We start from the raw sequence: 20,269 nt of genomic DNA, 5'->3' as shown, positions 1-20,269 counted from the left end.
GTTCATTGATAAAGGGCATTGCTTTGAATTAGTGGCTTCAGAGAACTACAGAGTAAAACTGTCTGTTTTTTTCAGAATATATCCTGTCCTTAAGATAGTTTGAAAAAGCCACAAAAGTTTTTGTATGGTATACTTTATTAGCTGGCACTGGAATTGGTGACGCAAAGTCATCTTCACACTTAAATTGCATTTCATTTTGCAGGTATAATCCCCAGGGCAAAAATGTTTCTGATATGGTAAAGAATATGAAAAATATTTGTAGCTTTTCATGTTGTTAAAATACTGTTGAATTCTTGTTGCTGTCCACTACACTTGGCATTTTAACAAAAACTGTTGAGTTTGTGAGAGTGCTTACCTCATGGAAGTTCTTTTATTTTAGTCCTTAGTGCTGAGAAGATGTGAATCAACAGTAACTGAAACACCTTGGGATTTTGTTTTTCCTTTGGCATATTGAGTAGTATATATTCATTCTTCCCACCTTTTTTTTAATAAGTCTTTTATCAATCTTTGAATTTAATAAATCTTTGAATTTAATAAATCCATGTGGTGAAGTAAGCAGATGGGCCACAAAGTCAAGTTACATGCACCCTCTAGGGAAAAAACCCCACCCCTTGAATTTCTTAAGATCGTAGGGGACAGATCCTTGGCACTACTCAGGCTATGCTTGGAGCTAAGATAAGTCAAGCTAGATAAAAATATCCTTGTCATCATATTTTGGCATTTTATTTTCAGTATGTATGATTTGCAGTATCAATCTAATACATTCTTTCTTGAAATCTGAGCTTTCTAACAGCAAAAGAATTAGAAGTCTTTCTGATAAATTAGTAAAGCTTCAGAAGTACAACTCAAGACTTAAACAAAAATAAAATTAGCTTAACAATAAGATCTCATTTTACATGGAGAAAAGGTTTTGCGCATACGTAATAATGCAGTCACCAGAGGGCAATGGTCATCTTACTTTTTACATACCTGTTTGCAGTTGTATGCTGTTCGGTCTGAAAAATGGGGCTGAACTGTTGCATCTGTGATGAAATCTATTTTGTGTGGAGCAGTTGCAAGTAGTATGTAATTTTACCTTTCATTTTCTAACTGCAATACATTCCAAGCTGGAAAAAAATATGAAAGATTTTGGTTAAAGCTTCAGAAGAGAGATTGATTTGGTAACTTCCCAAGGAATGTTCTGTATGTACTGAAAGTAAATTGTGACTGGAAAACTTTTTTGATCATGCATCAATTTCTGCTTCAATGAAAGCACATTTTGAAAAATTCCAATCTTTTCCTAAAATAAAGCTAAGATTACTACAGCAAACAGTGGTCTTTTATATGTGTGTATATATATATAAAATTTATTTTTTTTAAAGAGCAAAACTCTTTACTTGACTGTGTTAGGGTAACATGTGGTATGATCTAAAACAAATAACAGAAATACTTCTTGCATCATATTTTTAAGTCACAACAGTGCATGCTCTGTTGTGATTTAGGAGTCCCATGAAGAGCTCTTGAGTGTTATTACAGCATACTAACAAGGACAAAACACATGTACGCAAAAGCCTCAAACTTCTCTTTGTGCATTGGTTTCAAACAGAATGAGCTGTATACTGCAAGTTTTTTTTACACCTGTGAGCCAGTTTTCAGTAGGAATTTGTGGACTTGCTGGTATAAAATCCTATCAGTGTAGGCAACCTATAGGGAAGTATTTGAATTATATGTTTATCTCCAATAAGCAGAGAGGGAGGTTCGTAAGTCTTTACATATCTTGTATTTTGATTTTAGGTCAGATCACCTGGTTCGGCTATGAAAGTCCTCGTAGTTTCTGGGACTACATTCGAGTAGCTTGCCGAAAAGTCTCTCACAATTGCATCTGCAGTATTGAGAACATGGAGAATGTCGGTTCTTCTAGAGCTAAGGTAGGGAAGAGAAAGGTCAAATTGACTTTTTTATTACATTGTTTTGTGTAAAATATAGCTGACATTTCTGTACCCGGAAGAAAAACATATTACTAAGCTTGCCCCACAAAATTTTTCATCGTTTGAAATTATTATTTTTTATATGTGTCTAGTAAATATTTACTTTTTTAAAAATCACTTTTAAATCTGAATGTATTACCTTTTAAATTTATGTTATTCAGTAGAATAAATCTCAAATTCTCTATTTAGTGAGCATGTTGTATTATAAAATGATTGCCTTCATATTTTTGAACTTACATAATTTTTTGAAAATGCAGTATTTTAGGGGAAATTAAGTTCATGTGGGCATGCCTAACAAATATTATTTTAAAATTGTAGAAATTTGATATTTTTTCCCATAACCTGAGTAAAATTTTATATGATTTATGTACTAATAGAAAAAGTGTGATTAACTCCTGAGTTTTTTGGTGTGATTGTGCAGGAAGCCTTTAATAGATTTATTTGCTAATAAAGATACATCATTTTAAAGGATCTATATAGAAATGACATCACAATTCCTGATTGTAGGTACAATGGAAACATTAAGGAAGTAACGATGTAATGTGTTTCTATGCATATGAACTGAGTAAGAATAAGCTTTAAACTGACCTATCATTAAATCTTAATAGTGTGAGACAGTATAGACCAACACCTTAAAAAAAAATAGTGTGGGACAAAGATTACAAGTTCTTTTTTCTAGATTGGAATGCTTTTCAATAGCTTGTATTTCTGTGTAAAGCAGCCTTGATTGATAACTGAGAACCTTCTGACTTGAAAGCATAAGGAGTATAAAAGGATGCACAAATTAGTATTCTTAATTCTTTTTATTCCTCAATGAACTGGAATCAGTTGTTTGAACAAGTAATCCAAACTGTGTTCCACGGCTGTTTTAAAAATCCTGTAGTTCCAGATTTTGATTATACTCTGGATTATTGACAGTTGGTGTCTTAGGTGAGGTGGAAATATTTAGCTTGTTATATACAAAAACTTTGTACGTTTTTTTCAGGGGCATGACTGTGGTTAATACAATTTAAATTACAGGTATTTATGCACCCACGATTTCTTCAATAAAAGATGATGCTTAGATCAAGCAGTGCCATGAATCTAGTAGATCTTTGAGCAGCCGTTCCGATGATCTGTAGTACTGCAGAACAGCTTATTTGCTAGGTCTACTGTTGCTCCTTTCTTCCTTTGTATCGGCTCAGTTTTAAATTGTATATAATAAACATACCTGTAACTTGTGTGAAAGCTTTGAAACACTTGAGATTCTATGGCAAAAAGCTGTTGACTGTTTTTCCTACCCGGCATATTACATGCTCTTCCTAGTACTCAATGTACTGGAGTAGCAGACTGATAATTTAAGTTATACAGCTTTTCTTCTTGCTTATGTTGAGATCTGGAAATTCAGATAATTTGGAGAACTTATTTCCAAATACTTTCTGGAGAGACTCATGTTCTAGAATATTATGATTGTATTGCTTATATTCAAGATTTATTTTAAAGGTATTTCTGAATTCCCATATTTTAATAGATATGAATATTAAAATTTGTAGATAATAAGATACAAAGCTAGTTTATGAAATACTCTTAGAAATAAATTAGATTTGTCTTTTACTCTGTAGAAAACTCCATGCCAAATAGTAAACAAAGAAGCTAATTTGTGCAGCAAGTGTGGAGAGCAGTGTTGAATTTTTAAAGGTGCGTGTGGGAGTATTTTGGATGTTCATAGCTGAAAAGGTTGGAGGCATGTCAACACAAATACCAATGGTATGCGTCAGTTTTACTGGTGTCCAGATGGGAGTCTGCTTCAGCCTGGAAGCTGTCAGTGAGGGTTTGCCAGTGCTAGTTAGCCCTGCTTTCACTGGAGCTGCATAGGCTTTAGTCCTTAGCTAAGCACCATCATCAGGGTTTGACTGTTTCACTCCTGTTCTAAATAACTGCAACGTAAAGGCAGCTATCCAGATAGATGTCCTTTTAATTTTAGTGCACTCTATGTTCAAGTTTTTGCTGTGTTGTTGATATTTATGAAAGTGAATTTTTTTGTTGTTTAGCATTTGCCTGTCTTATTATAAGTTTAGTTTGATCTAGGTCTATGTAAATTAAAAGTAGGATTATAATCTACTACAGGTGGTTTTGGTAGAATGTCTCTAGTGATACTCAGCTAGATGTCAATAAGCACCAAATGTATTAAGCAGAAAGATGTCTTACTACTTATATAACTATTTGTAAGTTTATATGGGTTACAAGAAATGTTCCTGTTGTTCTCAAACTGACAGTCATAACTATGGCAGTCATTTGAAATGTCTCTTGTGAACTACAACCCTGTGCACTAGACCTGTAAACATAGTGCAACGTATGTTCCTAAAGGTTATTTTTGAAGCTGTAGCTGCTGTTTACAGAATTGTTTGAATGAAGTTTTGCTTTTGGACTACAAGTTTTAGGCCTCTTAGATTTGATTTCATTTCTGTATATTATGTGCACCTTCTATAATGATGTCCTTACTAAGGGGAAAAAATAATTTATGCAAATTACCTAATAAAAATAGTTCACTGAGTTATAATTTTTTTTATTGATCCCACAAATATTTGAATGAATGCAGAAATTACTTAAATCACCTTGAGGGTAGGTTACTGCTGCTTTACAGTGGAACTGATTGGATGTTTCCAATACCATTGTCTCTAAAATGAAAAGCTTTCTGCCCTGATCTTCTACCACTTATGTACAAGAGATTTTCAAAAGGCTGGAGTATATAATTAAAGCAAAATCCTTCCTTCCCCTGGCTTCAAATTTTGGAAAACTTTTTTTCACAATAAAGTGTATTTGTAAGAATGCATTTTCTATTTTCATTATTACTAGAATGAAGTACATCTTAGCAACAATTTCTGTTTAGGGTGATTTTGTTAATCAGTTCATTTCACCCAGGTAAATCAACTGTATTCATTTTCAGATGTAAAATTGTTTCATTCTGTAATAGTGAAATATTTGATAATCTGTTTCTTCTTGCAGGGTCGAGCCTGGATCAGAGTAGCACTTATGGAAAAGCATTTGTCTGAATATATTTCCACAGCTCTGAGAGACTTCAAAACAACCAGGTCTCTAAGACTTTTATTTTTGCAATATTTTAGGAATGTTGCTTAAGTGAGGGACTTGGGTTTGAAAGTGAATGTTCCACTTGATTTGTATAGGAAAAGATGTAACTAGTAAAAGAGCTGTAACCTAGTAAAAGATATCTAGAGTTGGTATCAATTGATTGGATTTTAGCATGGGTAAAACTGCAAAACTGAAAATCCCTTTGTGATTTTAAAAGTGTGGAGATAAGTCTGGAATTCTTTAAAGGTCAAAAGAGGAGGAAACCTCTCTAAAGAAGGAACTAATTCTGGAATTGTAGTGTGATAAAGATAGAAGATGTGGTGTTCATTTCAAAATTATATATGGTTGACAGAAAGCCCTAGGAACTCAGTAAAAAATAATTTTTATATGAACTTTTCTTGAAGAAGAAAGAAGAGAATTCGGGAAACTTTTGAGAAATATAGAAGAACAGAATTAGTGATCAGACATAGCTAGGATTCTTGATGTAATATGAAAAATGTGTATCAGATTGTTGTACATTCTAATGGTAAAAGCTGTTATGGACAAGAATATACTTTATGACAGAAAATACTCTGGCAGTTTTGGACTGGTTCTGGATAAAGGGGTTATTATATGATGCTTTATCCTATAACAAGTGTGTCTTGTAGATTTATGATGAAGTCGTCTAAATATGAGTGAGTCTGTCACATGTTGTGGTACCTTATGTTGAACTCTAAAAGTTTTAGACATACTGAATGGACTATTTAAACAATAAGAATTTTCTCTGTAAGGACTTCTGTTCATTTCTTTCTGAATATTATTTCTGTTTGTAATACTATTTGTCCACAGATCTCCATATATTTTGCCAATATTAAGGTGACTTTGAAACACAGCTAGGTAAACATCCCATTTTATTGAAGTTTCCAGACCTGTCATTTTTATTTTACCCCGACTTGCTTGCATTTACAGTAGACAAGAAGCTTGTAAAACAAAGACTTCTGGAAAAGATTTACTCATGTTGCCTCGAACTGAAAAGTCACTTGGGTTTTTGAGGGGGAGATGAGGAGGAAGAGGAGAGTCACAAACTGTGTAATTAAGTAGTACATTCTTTGTCCCTGCTTGGTAGTGCAGGGTTTTTTGCTAGTGGATAACAGCGGTATTATTTTATTAGCAGTTTCAAATTCATTTATTTGAACATGTTAATGTTTCCTATATTTGAATGTTCTTGCAGTGGTATAGCTTTTGGAAACAACCTCTATTGCATTCCAAACATAGTAAGTGCAAAGTTTGTTTTGAAGCGATATTTTAAATACATCTAATGGCAATAAAAGTTACAGTTTCAGATCTTGGTAGTGTGAATTTCAAATCCACTGGCAATAGTGGACACACACTCTCTTTTCCCATGTCGGATTTTGGATTCCTAATATGTGGCCTGATTTTTTTGGTGATGCTTTGCACCATTTATTTAGCATTTTAAATTATATATTGTGCTATATATATATATTTAATAATTATTTCTATAAACTATAAATATCATATCTTATACGTGTGTGTGTAGAATATGAGATTCATCTATCATACTGCTAGCTCTTTTTGAACATCGCTGTTAGTTTAGGTACCTGATCTTAGGGCTAGTCCTTTAATGAAGCAGCACATTATTAGTGCTGGATTTGCATATTACACTTGGAAGGGGGTTGGATTAAGCATGGGCACACAATTATTTTTCTAACAAATTGGTCAGCACAGACTCTTAAGGTAGACTGTTCTGTTGTGAGATGTCAACTGCGTAACACTGAAAGAAGATTTGTGAGTTTTCCAAGGAGACTGTTGTTTTGGCGGGATTACTGTAGCTGGTTTAAGAAACATTGCCACTGTCAGACTAACATCTGTGTCTCACTGTTACAAGTATGCCCTGTCTTTTTTGTGTGATTACTTCCTAGGCACCATTTTACAAGATAAACTGAACACAGTACTGATTGGTACCTGGCAGTGATTTTACAAATGCCAATGAAACGGTTTGTAATCAGCTTGTACTGGCAACATTGCTGTTAGTTCACAAATAAGTGTAACTGTACTTCATCAGACTATAAAGTCCATCTAGCTCAGTATTCTGTCTCAGCCAGGGGCCAGTTTAGCCTCCTGGTGCCCTTCCTGAAGTCAGAGGGGTAGAGAGCTGAGTCTGTACATCATAGCCTCAGTGTCAGGACTATAATCTCTGTCTTCCCAGAGGAAGGCTTCCAGATTTCTTGCTTCCACTGAGAATACCCAAGGTCTTGGACAACTCTTTTCCTTATAGCTAATGGATGTCTGTTATGAAACTGCAGAAGTGGCACTTCTGACATTGAACATTATAACACAATTCAGTCTTTGGAGTTGTGCCCCAAAATGTGTGTTTTCTGGATGTTCACCATGCAGCCAACTTGAGCTCTCACTGAGTCGTCCCAATGCTTTTATGCAGTTCTTAAAACAGGTGGAGCTTTTGGTAGGGTAGTTTTGCTGGTATTTGTCTGAAATACAGGTTGCATTCAATAACCTGGCACCTTCTTGCAATCATACGTTGCTAGAATGTATAGGTGGACTGTGCATCTCAGTTTCTGGTAAGTGACCTTTCAACCTTGTCTTTGGTACTGAACAGCTCTTGGTTTCCCTCTTTCCACTTGTAATGCTCAGGTGAATTCTGGCGAGCTTCCTGCCTCTGCTCCTGCCAAGACTTCTTTAACACAGAAATTAAAGTTGTGTGCTACTTTGCTAAACAGACCAAATGTCTTTTTTACAAGGCCATGCATGGCAGTGGTGGGTCCTATTCACCTGCCCTCTGCATGGAACTTTTCTGTCTGGAAGTAGCTTCTGTGGTAGCTGGGAGGAGAAAATTAGAATAAATGGGAGAAAATGGGAAGGTGGTGAGGGAATACAGATTTTAAAATTGTTGCTTTGTGGAGTGTATTTTGAGATCAAGCCATGGAGTTTTAAAACGTTGGACAATAGGTGTTCTATAATAAAAAATGGTGTTAAGAAAACACTCCTTCTTCAGATAATGAAAATTTTAAATCTCAGAATAACTGGATGCAGCATACATCTTCCCAGCATGCAGTATTTTAAGAAAAAGTATACTACCTGGAAAATAGCTGTTTGTGAAAATATTTTAAAAAAATAATCAACTGCTAAGAATGAAGAGTAAATGTTGAACTTTAAAAGAGCCTGCAAGTACAATTGTGAGAGAGAACTTTGTTTTTCATACAATGGAATAATTGGGTTTTTTACGTACATGACACAAATTCTTCCTTTCAACAGTAAAGTGTAAGATGTCTTCATCATTTTCTTTGCATTTTATGCATCCTGTTCTACTATTTCTTAGGGCTAATGCTGTAAATTCTTTTTGCTTCTATCTAATTTTTTATGTGCTCTAAGATTGTGGTGTTTTGTGCTGTGCAGTCTATTGGTTTGCTTTATTTGAAATGAAATATGAATGCCCCTGGGATTCACACGGATTGTTTTTATTTAAACTGGATTTAAAAACATTATTATTATTTGAGAGAAAAAGGTATCAACTGAACTGATTTCTTCTTTATTGAAGGAGATTTTATGAGGATGGAGCAATTGTTCTTGGTGAAGAAGCAAATATGCTTGCTGGTATGCTGTTGGGACTCAATGCAATTGATTTCAGGTATTATATTTGCATGCTTCATAACAAAATGCTCAGGGAAAGTACTTATAAATCAATGCATTATGGAAAATATTGTTAAATTCCTGTGATACTTTGAAAGACAAAACTTAGGTGGGGGGGAAGGAGGCAGGGTAGAAAGACAGAGATCTTAAATGGCTCTTCTGAAAAAGAACAAAGTTATGCCATAGTTTATAGCTGCATGATTACACGGTCGGTCTTGCAGGTATCAAAATCCTGAAAGCAATCAGAAGTATAATTGCAGAAGGTATATCAAACCTATTAAGTGTTGACAATTGAATCTTTTAAAGTTATTTTTAAATTGTAAGGAAAACTGTGATTAAGTACATGGTTATGCCCTGGTACTCAATGACAGCATTGTAACTGCATATGTAGGTGTAAGTACCTTTAACTTTAGCACTTTTAGATTTTAAAAGCTTAATCTACAAATGACTGTGTAATATTAATTTGTGTTATAATTAACTGCAGCTGAACTGCAAAGTATCCTCAGATTACATGAATTTACCTTTGCAATCTCTAGCTAGACTTTTGTGTGCTTTTTTTATATGATTAATTCTGTGTTTTGGGGTAATGAAGGTGCAAGCACACTCTAGATAATATAAAACACATCTTGGTATGTGTATATATATATAAAAAAAACATCACCAAGATACAAAGACTAGAGTGCCTGTGAAAAGATCAAACCTGGCTGGTGCAAGGCCCTGTTAATATGGCTGGTTGGGCCCACTTAGCCTTGTACAGAGCCACTTGGGAAGGGTTTCATAATATACCATAGGGAAAAGGAGAGTGATAATGCTTTTCTCCAGTCTTCTGGCAGTACACTGTTAGTATTTACCCTGCAGCAGCATAAATGCTTGTCACAAACCAGTTTAGGAGATAAACTGACGGAAAACTGCACATAGGCTCACTGGATGTACTGAGTGATTAACTGTTGCCAAAAGGCCTTTGGAGACTTACTCCTGCTTAGGTACCCTTATACCAGGTTTGAGGCTTGTTGGACCCTTCTGTGAGCCAGCTTAACTTGTTAAAGAGTGAAAAAACATATCCAGTAAGAAGACAGGATAGTTCTTTTGTTGTTAGCTAGTTTGGTTCACAGAAGCATCCTATTAGTGGCAGGGATGGTGGGACCATAAAGCTTAGAGAAGAGAAGGAATGAAAAGGATTGAGTAATGTCTTCCCTTTCTGCTGACAGTGAGCATTTAGTTCAGTTGCCTGTGGAACTGCAACTGGGTGCTAAAGGGGAAAAAAAACCCTAAAAAATCAGGTCCTGATGGCTGAACTAGCTCATCATGGAGTCAGATAAGTGCAAATACCACTATCAGAAGGGGAAGGATTGTTGGGGTTTAATGTGTAATGTCTGGTTGAGGTTTAAAAAGAAGAAGAAAGAAAAAACAGGGAGGGAGAGGTTGAAAATGCAGAATAGCTTCTTTTGCTAGCATTTAGTCACTAGATTGGCTTAACTGCATCCTCAACATATGTTCTGGGGGAACGGAAGTGTGCTGCAGGATGGTAAAGAGAGCTAGCCTTGTGTACAGCAAATTCAAATCTTACCAGATTTGATTAGTTTAAGCTTTGGACTATGTGAAATTAAACTGCTTCTGTATTAGCACTATACTTGGAAGGACTATAGCTATACATGAATAAGCAGCATAGCAAGAGTAGATCTGCAGTATGTAAATCCTTCCATAAATAATCATCGATTGTGTTTGTCTCACATAAGCCTCAGTGATACATACTACCAGCATCAGAGCTTAGTTGTATGAGTGCGCTTGTTCTTCCTTTGTCCTCTGATTTCTAATATAAGCATATTTATAGGTATCTGTTAATAGCATTCAGAGTAATGATTGGTTCTTGTTGGAGACATTTAAGTTTTTGTCAGTGCAGCTTTTAAGAGCCTAGAAATCTTCTGGGCAAAATAGGAACATGGTGCTACAGGAGCATTTTTATTGTGTCACATATAATTCATAGTAATGTGGTTTGAATGGCTGAGAAGCTGTAGCCATTCTTTGCATATTATATTTGAGAATTTTTTTTTTTCACTTCAAACAATCTCTTATAAATGTTGACTGGCTTATCTATGTGGAACTGTAAATAAGACTTTGAGGTGGAGATGGGGGAACCCAGGTGAGAACAGAATCTAAATAGTTTCCCCCACCCCCACAACAATGTGGAATTATGTATCTACTTCTAAAAATTGTGGTTTTGCAGGGGTGTTTTTTGTTGTTTTCTTTACTCTTCTTTTCTTAGGGAAATAAAACCCTTCAGATGTACTTCCCAAATACCACTTAAGTGACCACGTTATCAAAAATGGCACTTTGCAATTAAGTTAGCAAAAGCTGTGTCCTACTAGAATCTGATTTTTGATGACAGAAATAGGAGGTGTGAGGAATATGAGCTTTGTGGAAGCATAATTAATTTTGTCACTTCTGATAATTAAACATGATTCAAATACATTCTTTTATATCCAGTACAAAAAGAATACAATGTAGATGAGAGCTTTATAAAGCTACAGCCATTTAAGAACATTTTCTGCAAGTTAGTTTCATTAGTGTTCATCATCTTCCTGCAGCCCAATGCCAGAAAGTATCTGAAAGGAGAAAGACTCTGAAATATTTTTTAGAACTGATTTTTGACTTAAAGTTATTAGGATGGTTACATAAGCACTCTGCAAACACTTTAAATGAGCTTAAATACTGAAGATTCCAAGCTCGTCTGTAGCTCTTCTGTTTCTCTTGCTTCAGCTTTCCTTTTCCTGTTATTCTCTTGCAATCCATCTGTATTTTCAGAATAAAAGTGAATATTTAAAAATTAGGGTTTATACCACTTGCCCTGATCTATTCCCTGATAATGTGGAATTTCTGTTTGTTGGGGTTTTCATTATCCTATAACATACTCAGTGACTCTCATTTAATATTAAACAGTCTAGCTCAGCTGAGTAGGATTTCAGTGTTAAATAGTCTAGGCCTTTCTTATTACCAAAAAATTAAGAAAAATCAAATTTCACATTGGTAAGATTCAACTGTCACTGTCATTTAATTTTCTTGTTATAATCTTATCATTGTTTCTCTGTTTTATCAGTTTTTGTCTGAAGGGTGAGGGATTGGATGGCAGCTTTCCAGCTGTCATAGATTATACACCATACTTGAAGTTCACCCAAAGGTACTTTTATCTTTACACAGCTTTTTAAAATTTTATTTCATTGGCAAAATTATACTTCATATGGGGCCTCTTAATTTTCATTTCACATTCAAAATAATATCCATATCTAAATACAAACCCGTGCACTCAGCTACCTTGCTCTTTCAGACGGGTGGAATTATTACATGACTCATCAGAGTGAGTCATGCTAACTTGGTTTACTTGGAGTAGAATCACAGTTCAGTGGGAAACAAATTTTTATTTCTTTTGAAGATCACCAGACCAAGTTGTCCTTTCTCTTCGGCCTTTTCTGTGTAGCCATAAACTTAGAAGTAGTTATTTTGTAAGTAAAAATTATATATGCCATGGTAAAGGGTAAGATATGACAGATAAGCAGTATGCACTATGAGCAGTTAGCACGTAATAGAAAGTTATGACCAGTTGCATATATAATCTTGACCTTACAGCTACATTTTGCTCCTCTGATCAGCCATATGATTGATAATAAAAAGAATGATCACTGTCTAACAGATCAGATAGCAATCTGGCATCTCCAAAAAGCATGGAAATTAATGGGATGTGTTCTGCTGTTAGGTTTGCCAAAGTGAAGAAAGCAGTTGGGGTTAGTAGTCTTGAAGATGTACAACTGAACACAAAACATCCTAGTTATTCTCTTGATGTTCTTATTAACTTACATGTTAATGACAAATTGCATAGTTCTGTTAAAGCAGAATTTGCATCCCAGCAGGATCATGGGGTTGCAGGAATCACTACTTAAAAAACCTAGTAAATGCTGTTAATGTAGTGGAAAGCATAGTTGTAATGGAAGATTTCAAATGGGTGTTGGGATAAATTAAAATACTTGTCTTTGAGATAGATGTCTGAATTCTCTGGCATACATTGATTCTGGATGATATGGAGATATTTTGACGATGAATCTGCCTACTATGTAGGGAGATACTTGTGTTCTGTGAAATAACAGGCACATGGTCTTCACTATAACCATAACTATACACGCTCATTTAAATTTATCATGATTTAACATAATGACAATCACTTTTTTATTTTTATGCATTTTTAGAAACAAATATAATTTATTTTCAGATACTACTCTTTGCCCTGAATTTGTGAAGGAAAGATTAAGTTACTACTTCCTTAGATAGCATATTGTAATGCATTGGCCCTTTCTATTCCAGGAGAGTATCCCACATACAGTTGTCTGACTTGCCTAAGACAACTTGCCTAAGATCGCAAGCAAATCTTTGCCCATTCTTTAGGTGGCTGTACAAATAAAAGCTTGAAATATAAGTTGTATTTGGTGATCTGTCCTATCCCAGCATTTCAATTCTTTTTGGTTTATAGAGCTTTACATATCTTTAAGAACTGTGGTGCTTTAATTTCAAGGGGAATTTGCATTTTAACAAATACAGCTTTTCACTTGGCTAATAAATATAACCCTTCAGTTCTGACAGCATCAGCAGTGATGAAGAAGAGCTAAGAACGCTGGGCAGTAGTGGCAGTGAAGGCAGCACTCCAGAGAACATTGGTCCTCCTTTCATCACAGATGAAAACAGTTGGTACAACAAATGCAAAAGGGTAGAACAGAAGTACCGGCTTGCATTGGAACAGAAGGTAAAAGATTAGTTTTTTGCGGAGGTGATGAAGCCAAAGCTCATCACCAGCCAACTGGTGACATATCCGTTTAAGTAAAGGCAGAAAAATATATTAAATATTATTTAGCTTCATGTAAATGGTCTTACATTTTACGATCCTCAGAGTATCTAAGTATCTTTGCTCATTGATTTGAGGGAAAAGAGGTTTGGGGAGAGGGACAAGAGAATAATAATTCGGAGATCAGATTTCACAGTCTAATGTAGAAGCTTTGGCTCCTTTTTCCAATCTCAGAGTTACAGGCAGTGCATCCCTGAAGCTATTAGGTTGCGAGCTTGAAGTGAACACGAGTGTCCACATGATTTACCTCTTCCTTAGAGGCCATATAATTTTACTGATGTAGGTAGACTGCCAGTTGAAGGCTTTTATAATGATAGTGATGTTAAATGTTAACATTTAGTCTTAGAGTCAACAAAAATGATCAGCAAAGTAATCCATCTAGGAATGAAAAGCAGAACTATCTTCTCAGTGATACTCAGATGGGTTTTAAGAATATATAGTTTAAAGACCTGCTTCAAGCTAGAATGGGAAAAAAAAAGTGTGTTTGTATTTGATTTTGATAATTCAGGTGGCATATTGAATGTTGTTATGGAAACCAAAGGTAGGTTCTCCCTCTACAACCCAAAATACTGTAAGTTAAAGGTGAAGTGAAGTATGTGTCCAAACTTTTTAGTATTTTTAAAAGCAAAGTGCTTGTCAGTTTTTCATAACAGCATATTACAACTACAGAGACAACAACGCATATTAGCTAGTGGCAGAGAGAAGTGGGAAGACTGTTCATAGACACTGAAGAAATAGTGTACAGAAAAAGAAAGGAGGGGTCAGGAAAAATGAAAGGGAAGAAAAATAAAAGACAAATGGTTAATGTTATTAAAGAACTTTATTAGTATTTTTAGTATTCTTTTTTCCTAATGTCAGAATTTGATTTTGGTGAAACTCTGAACACAGTAAACAGTATGAAAGGCTGTAACTACGTAAGGGTGCTTGGAGGTGTAATTACTTCCCGTAGTTTGGTGCATTAGAATCACAAGATTATCCCTCTGCCTTTCTAGTTTTTATTGTACTGAGAAGAAGAAAGATTTTTTTAAAAAAAAAAAAAAAAGAAAAAGAAAAAAGAGAGGGTCAGATGGGATCTAGAATGGGTCTTCTGCCAGTTGGCACCCATTACATTAATTGTGGCCCAGGTCCTGGTACCAACTCGGTCACATACATATATAAATTCTAAGAGTGATTGTTGGCATGGTTTTTGCCTGGGGCAACTAGCACTGTCCCAGATTATTTAAGGTCATGGTTTCTGAATTAGTGTTTGTCAGTGATCATTCCAAATAACCAGTATGATTTCAGACATGGTCCTTCGGAACTTGAGTTTTAGTATAGATGTAGCCAGACTGTGAAAATATACCTGAGAAGGAGTCGTGGCTATATTCAATTCGTTAAGAGTAAACATAGCTATGGATTACTAATTGCCAGTCTTAATACGGAATGGGTAGAATCAAAGTTGGTTTACTTTAATGCATGTGAGAGAACCTACTTAAAGTTTCTTCTAAGTAACACTGAAAAAGTCAGACTTACTGTGGGATGATAGATGTGAGAGATATTTTTTAAAAATATGCATAGAATTATTTCTTTTCTCTTTCTGGTCCCTTAGATTTCTCATTTTTGAAATAGGACATTTTCCCTGCTTTTGTAAACCAAAATGTGCCGTTCAAAAGGAATGTCTTCAAACACACAAACAAAATTAAAACCTTTTCCTTCCCACCCTAACAGTCCCTGAAGCACAGGAATGTATTCAAGACAGCATTTCATCCTTGTGTCCAGACAAAAACATAGGTTCGGTTTGAACTCCGCTCTTCCCTCCTGCCCTGAAGAATGTAAAATATTTTGGAGTTTAATGAGGGAAGTGTCATCAGCTCTGGAGAAGCACTGAAGCGAACAAAATAGGTGGATGTTTATTTTCTTGGTACATCCAGGTGGTTCATATCCAAGGATACCCCATAAAGGATACCCCATCAAAGTTGTGACAGACATCTATAGAAACAATATTGAAACATGGTGTCCAAATCCACTAGCATCTTCCGTGGCTGTAGCATCAAATGGAGGTTTTGGTTTATTCATGAATCTAAGATCAAGAAACATTTATTTCTATTCCATGGGAAGTTATTCACTGATCTGATACTGAGTATTTCAAATTTTTGAGCAGTAATATTTTAGTGAGTCACATTATTACTTGTAGCATTCTCTTAATGAACTGCCAACTTCTATAGTCAACCAATGTAGGGGTGAATTCAAGTCAGTTTTGTGGTAACTCTTGGAAAACTTTGGTGCATTTAATACAGTTTTCAAAATGGTAGCTACTCTGACAGCCGTTGACACTTTCCTAATTGTCCTTTAGAATGCCTATTTGACAATTGCATCAGCAAAATAACTTTTTTATTCCCACATACAGAAAATTTTCCATCGTCTAATTTTCATTTGGGATATGCCTGCCAAATTTTTATTTAATTCACTTCAACTATACTACATCTGTTCTATTATAAGTTGAACAAATGACCACTAAGATGTTAGATGGACTATGGAATAGAGCTCCTTTCCTGAGTGTTTCTCTCTTTCCCTCTTCGGGACCTTTTTCATGGCAGTAAGTTGCAGCAACAATCTAGTTGCACAAAGTGCAGAAGGTACTTGTTAATCAGAGACAGAGTGTTTTCTTTCAGAGGGGTTTCTGACATTCTGTATGGTGGAAAACTGGATGTTTGTGACAAGAAGACCAAGTTGAAAATAATGTATTTTTAGTAACTGATATAGTGAGTCTGATAGATCCTTCATTCACTTTCTGCAAACAATGATAAATTCCTTCTGTGCCTCCTAAGTAGGTATGTGCAGTCATTAATAGCACAGTGAATGAAGTTTACCAGGGTCACAATATGACAAGCAATTTGATTTCAGCTAAGATAGGTACCTGTGTCTTCTGAGTTGTTTGAATGGTAGGATAGGGTCAGGTATTATTTTAGCAAGGTAAATCCTTGCGTTGCTTTATTGGATCAACAACGCTATGCTGTTTTAGACCAAGAATCTTTGGTTATCCTACTATCCTATTTTGGATCCTTGCCCAAAGTAGATGTGGAGGAAAGAATAAACACAAAGCAAATGTATATGCATTGCTTTTCCTCTAATACTTTCTTGGCCAACGTATATCAGCTCAAGGACTTCCTGAAGCTGATAAAATTTGTCTGTTCAGTAACCCAATGATGGATCTCTCTTCCAAATACTTGTCAAATATCCCCTTGACCCCGTGTAAATTTTTAGCATCCAAATCATTTTTTTGGCAAAGCATTCTGCATACCTACCGTCTGTTGTGTGAAAAGCCATCTCCTTTTCTGTCTTTTGAATCTGGCTCTTACTGTCTTCACTTTATGGTGCCTAGCTCTTGTATTTTAAAAAATTATGAACAGTCTCTTTCTTCCTGCCCTCTCCAGGCCACTCTGGAAATATGATGAGTTTTGTCTTTTCCAAGTTGTCTCTTGTCCAGATTAATGAGTCATAGTTTACACATTTGTTACTTATGTGGAAGTTATCCCTTCCCTATTTTGGAATGGTGTAAACTGTTCACTTTTGTGTAGTAAACTCCTAAATTCTTTGTGTACTGTTTATACTGGAGTTTTATATGCTTCCACTGGTGGGATGATGCATCTCCATGTTATTATAGATAGAAGTATTTACTGTTCATAGTATTCTGTTTCTGATACTGATGCTTCATATCTAAAATCTTTTTGTAAAATGTTTGTTTGACATTTCTGGGAGGCAGGAAATTTTTGTATGTCCTAATGCATCATTTAGTGCTTTCAAAGCACTACGTAGAGCTCCAAGTACCTTAACAGTCAAGATAACACTAACATTTGATGGAGCAGGACTAGGCATACTGAAAAGGGTGGAATTTGTACTGAGACTAAAATAAATTCCTATCAAATATAAATATATCCAGTGGATTAATTGTATGTAATCATAGAATTACAGAAGAGTTGTGGTCAGATGGCACCTCGAGATTGTCTAGTCCAACTCCCCTGCTGAAAAAAAGGTAGACTAGAGCAGATTGCTCAGCACCATGCTCAGTCGGGCTGTGAATATCTCAAGGATACAGACTCCCCAGCCTGTCTGGACAACCTGTTCCAGTGTTCATTTAAAAATAAAATTAAAAAAAAAAGTTTTTTCCTACATCTAAATAGTTTCCTGTATTTCAATTTGTGCCTGTTACCTCTTTTCACTGGATACCCCTGGGAAGAATCTGACTCCATCCTCTTTACACCCTCCTGTTAAATATTGACACACTTGATATGATTCTCTTCCTCCCCCTCTTCCCTCCCCTCCCAACCCTGGACTGAGCAATCCCAGCTCTTTCTGCCTCCTCTCCTATGAGAGATGCTCCAAACCCTTGGTAATCTTTGTGGTGATGAATTATATTAGTAGCTTTTTACTGATCAGCTAACATGAAACCTGTTTTCTTACTCAACAGGACTATGCCTCTTCTGTGTCTATGAAAATCACCTTTTTAAATTTATTTTTTTATGTCGGCACCCATGAAAGAGTTACACATTTTTCCACAGGCTTCAAGGAATGTGCAAAATTTTATGCAGTATTAGACTTATTGTATCCAGCTGTAGCTCAGAATTGATAAGTAGTTACTAGCATCTGACGCACTGGGACTGTGCTTGAAGAAGAAAAAGAAATAGCTCCTTAGTATTGTAACGAGCTGTGTAATTTGTGAACATACTTTGTGACCAGTGTCCCATCACAGCTGCTGTTAAATACTCACATTGTGGATTTTTGTAATTGACTAAGTAGTTAGAGTGTGATTAGGACTGTCCCACATTTTTTATAGTATCCGCTGGAAAAACGGTGACATAAATGCACATGCACATTCCAGCTGTATGTGTCCAATGTTACTCAAAGAAGTGACCTTCACCAGTTGTCCTACCTTATGCTTTACTGTAGATGACTATTTATTTCAATAACTTTCTTCTTTGTAATTTTAATGTGTGATATCTTTGAAGTTTTCAAAGAAACTTTAAAATAATATTGGATATTTTTTAATAATAATTCTGGATCCTTTTCATTAACTATACAGATCCCTATAGATACATCCTACTGTTGTCCTTCTTACACAATATCTAACATCCTGCATCTGTTAAGTTGTAGAGTTCTGATCTTTTTCCTGTACCAGTGACTGTTCTATGTTGTTTTTGAAAAATGGATTAGTGTTTCATGCTGGTGGCATTCCTGTCTCATTCTTTCATCCATTATTCTATTCCTTTGCAGAAATATAAATAAGTACATAATTTTCTTCATACCTATTAGGAATCATCATACTAATCTTAAGTCAATTTACTAGTCTGTTTAAAAATTAAAAAAAAAACAAACCTACAACAAAACCAAAGTACAACTGTATACATCTTAAACCAGAAAAATATAAATGTACATACTGCAAAGTTTTTTTGATAGTGTGTTCTATAAGGCTTTCCAACACTTATTTCCAGGGTTACCTTGAAGAATTGGTACGACTCAGAGAAAACCAGCTATCTGAATCTGTCTCACAGAATAAACTGCTGTTACAAAGAATTGAAGATATGGATCTAGCCCATAAAATGGAGAAGGAACAGCTGGAATATATCATTGTGGAACTGCAAGACCAGTTGTAAGTTAGAATAATGGAGAAATGTTGTTAGAGCAGTATTACTTAATTTATTTAACTTATTTAACTGTACAATACTAAGAACTTATGGTCCTGTGGAAATGAGTAAAACTTCTTAAAGAAATCGATGTATTTTAGCTTTTTTTTTTTCCTGACAAGTCTTATATTCAGAAATGGCTCCCCTGAAAACTGCAGTAGTGTAAGACAGAATAATTCTGAGAAAGTTTTTTTTAATCTGAAATGGCTTACAGTAAACTTGCTTAAATTTTTAACACATTTTTATAAAATGTTCTTTGTATTTTATTACTTCCAGCTTTAAGGCTACCCTTAAAAAAATTGGAAGCAGCTTCCTTTTGAACGCTGTTTTTAAAATGTTAGGCAAGAGAGGATAAAGAAATATTTATTTGCATAGATTCTGTTTTGTTTGCATGGGGCTCAGAAACAGTAGAATTTCATCTAGTAGTCCTAAAAATATTCAAACTGATGAAATAGTTTGACACTCACCCTTTCTTCAGTGCAATGCAAAATGCTAAAACAACAGGAAAAGGCTTAATTTTTTATTAGCATGTGTGACTCTTAGTATGATAAGGATCATAAGATACTCAAATTTTAGGTAGTTTATCCTCCCAGCCCCGTCTGTTGGGTATAGAGGTACTGTCCTTTTGCAGACAGACTCCCTGGTAATGTTTAAAGACCGAGATAGATGGAAGACTCACTGTGTGGTGATAAATTGGCATGAGACTGCTATAGTACACATCTGAAGCAATTGTGTGTTCCATTCTGTTCGTAACAAATACAAGATAAATTATTTTAGCTTATATCTGGAGTAATCTGTATGTGTCTGAACCCTGAAGTAAAATGAAAGTCGTCTGTGGCCTTTTAAACACTCCAGGATGAAGAGAATATAAAGATGGCTTTGGGGTATTTTGGTTCCCTCTGCCTAACGTCTCACAGAGGCACCACCCGGAAGGGTCTTTTCTATGCAGTAAAAAGTACTTCTACCTTGTAAACAAAGCTTGCTTTCCCCCTACCCCTTCCCCTCTCTGTCTTGTGGTAGATCATTTTATTGCTAGTGCTTGA

At 35.3% G+C, this 20,269-nt stretch overlaps 1 protein-coding gene across 1 annotated transcript in view; it reads left to right on the top strand.

Moving 5' to 3' along the window:
- Window positions 1–20,269, top strand: part of RUNDC3B (RUN domain containing 3B) — a 57,143-nt gene that overhangs the window by 16,260 nt on the left and 20,614 nt on the right. The window contains exons 3-8 of the mRNA XM_068405146.1: window positions 1,774–1,907; window positions 4,953–5,038; window positions 8,590–8,679; window positions 11,776–11,856; window positions 13,299–13,467; window positions 19,035–19,192. Coding sequence (XP_068261247.1) covers window positions 1,774–1,907; window positions 4,953–5,038; window positions 8,590–8,679; window positions 11,776–11,856; window positions 13,299–13,467; window positions 19,035–19,192 — 718 coding nt within the window. The remainder of the gene's footprint in view (window positions 1–1,773; window positions 1,908–4,952; window positions 5,039–8,589; window positions 8,680–11,775; window positions 11,857–13,298; window positions 13,468–19,034; window positions 19,193–20,269) is intronic.

The sequence above is a fragment of the Nyctibius grandis genome, chromosome 7, assembly GCF_013368605.1.
Source record: "Nyctibius grandis isolate bNycGra1 chromosome 7, bNycGra1.pri, whole genome shotgun sequence".
Classification (NCBI taxonomy): Eukaryota; Metazoa; Chordata; class Aves; order Nyctibiiformes; family Nyctibiidae; genus Nyctibius; species Nyctibius grandis.
The sequence above is the reverse complement of the archived record's forward strand: the minus strand, read 5'-3'. Positions and strand labels throughout refer to the sequence as shown.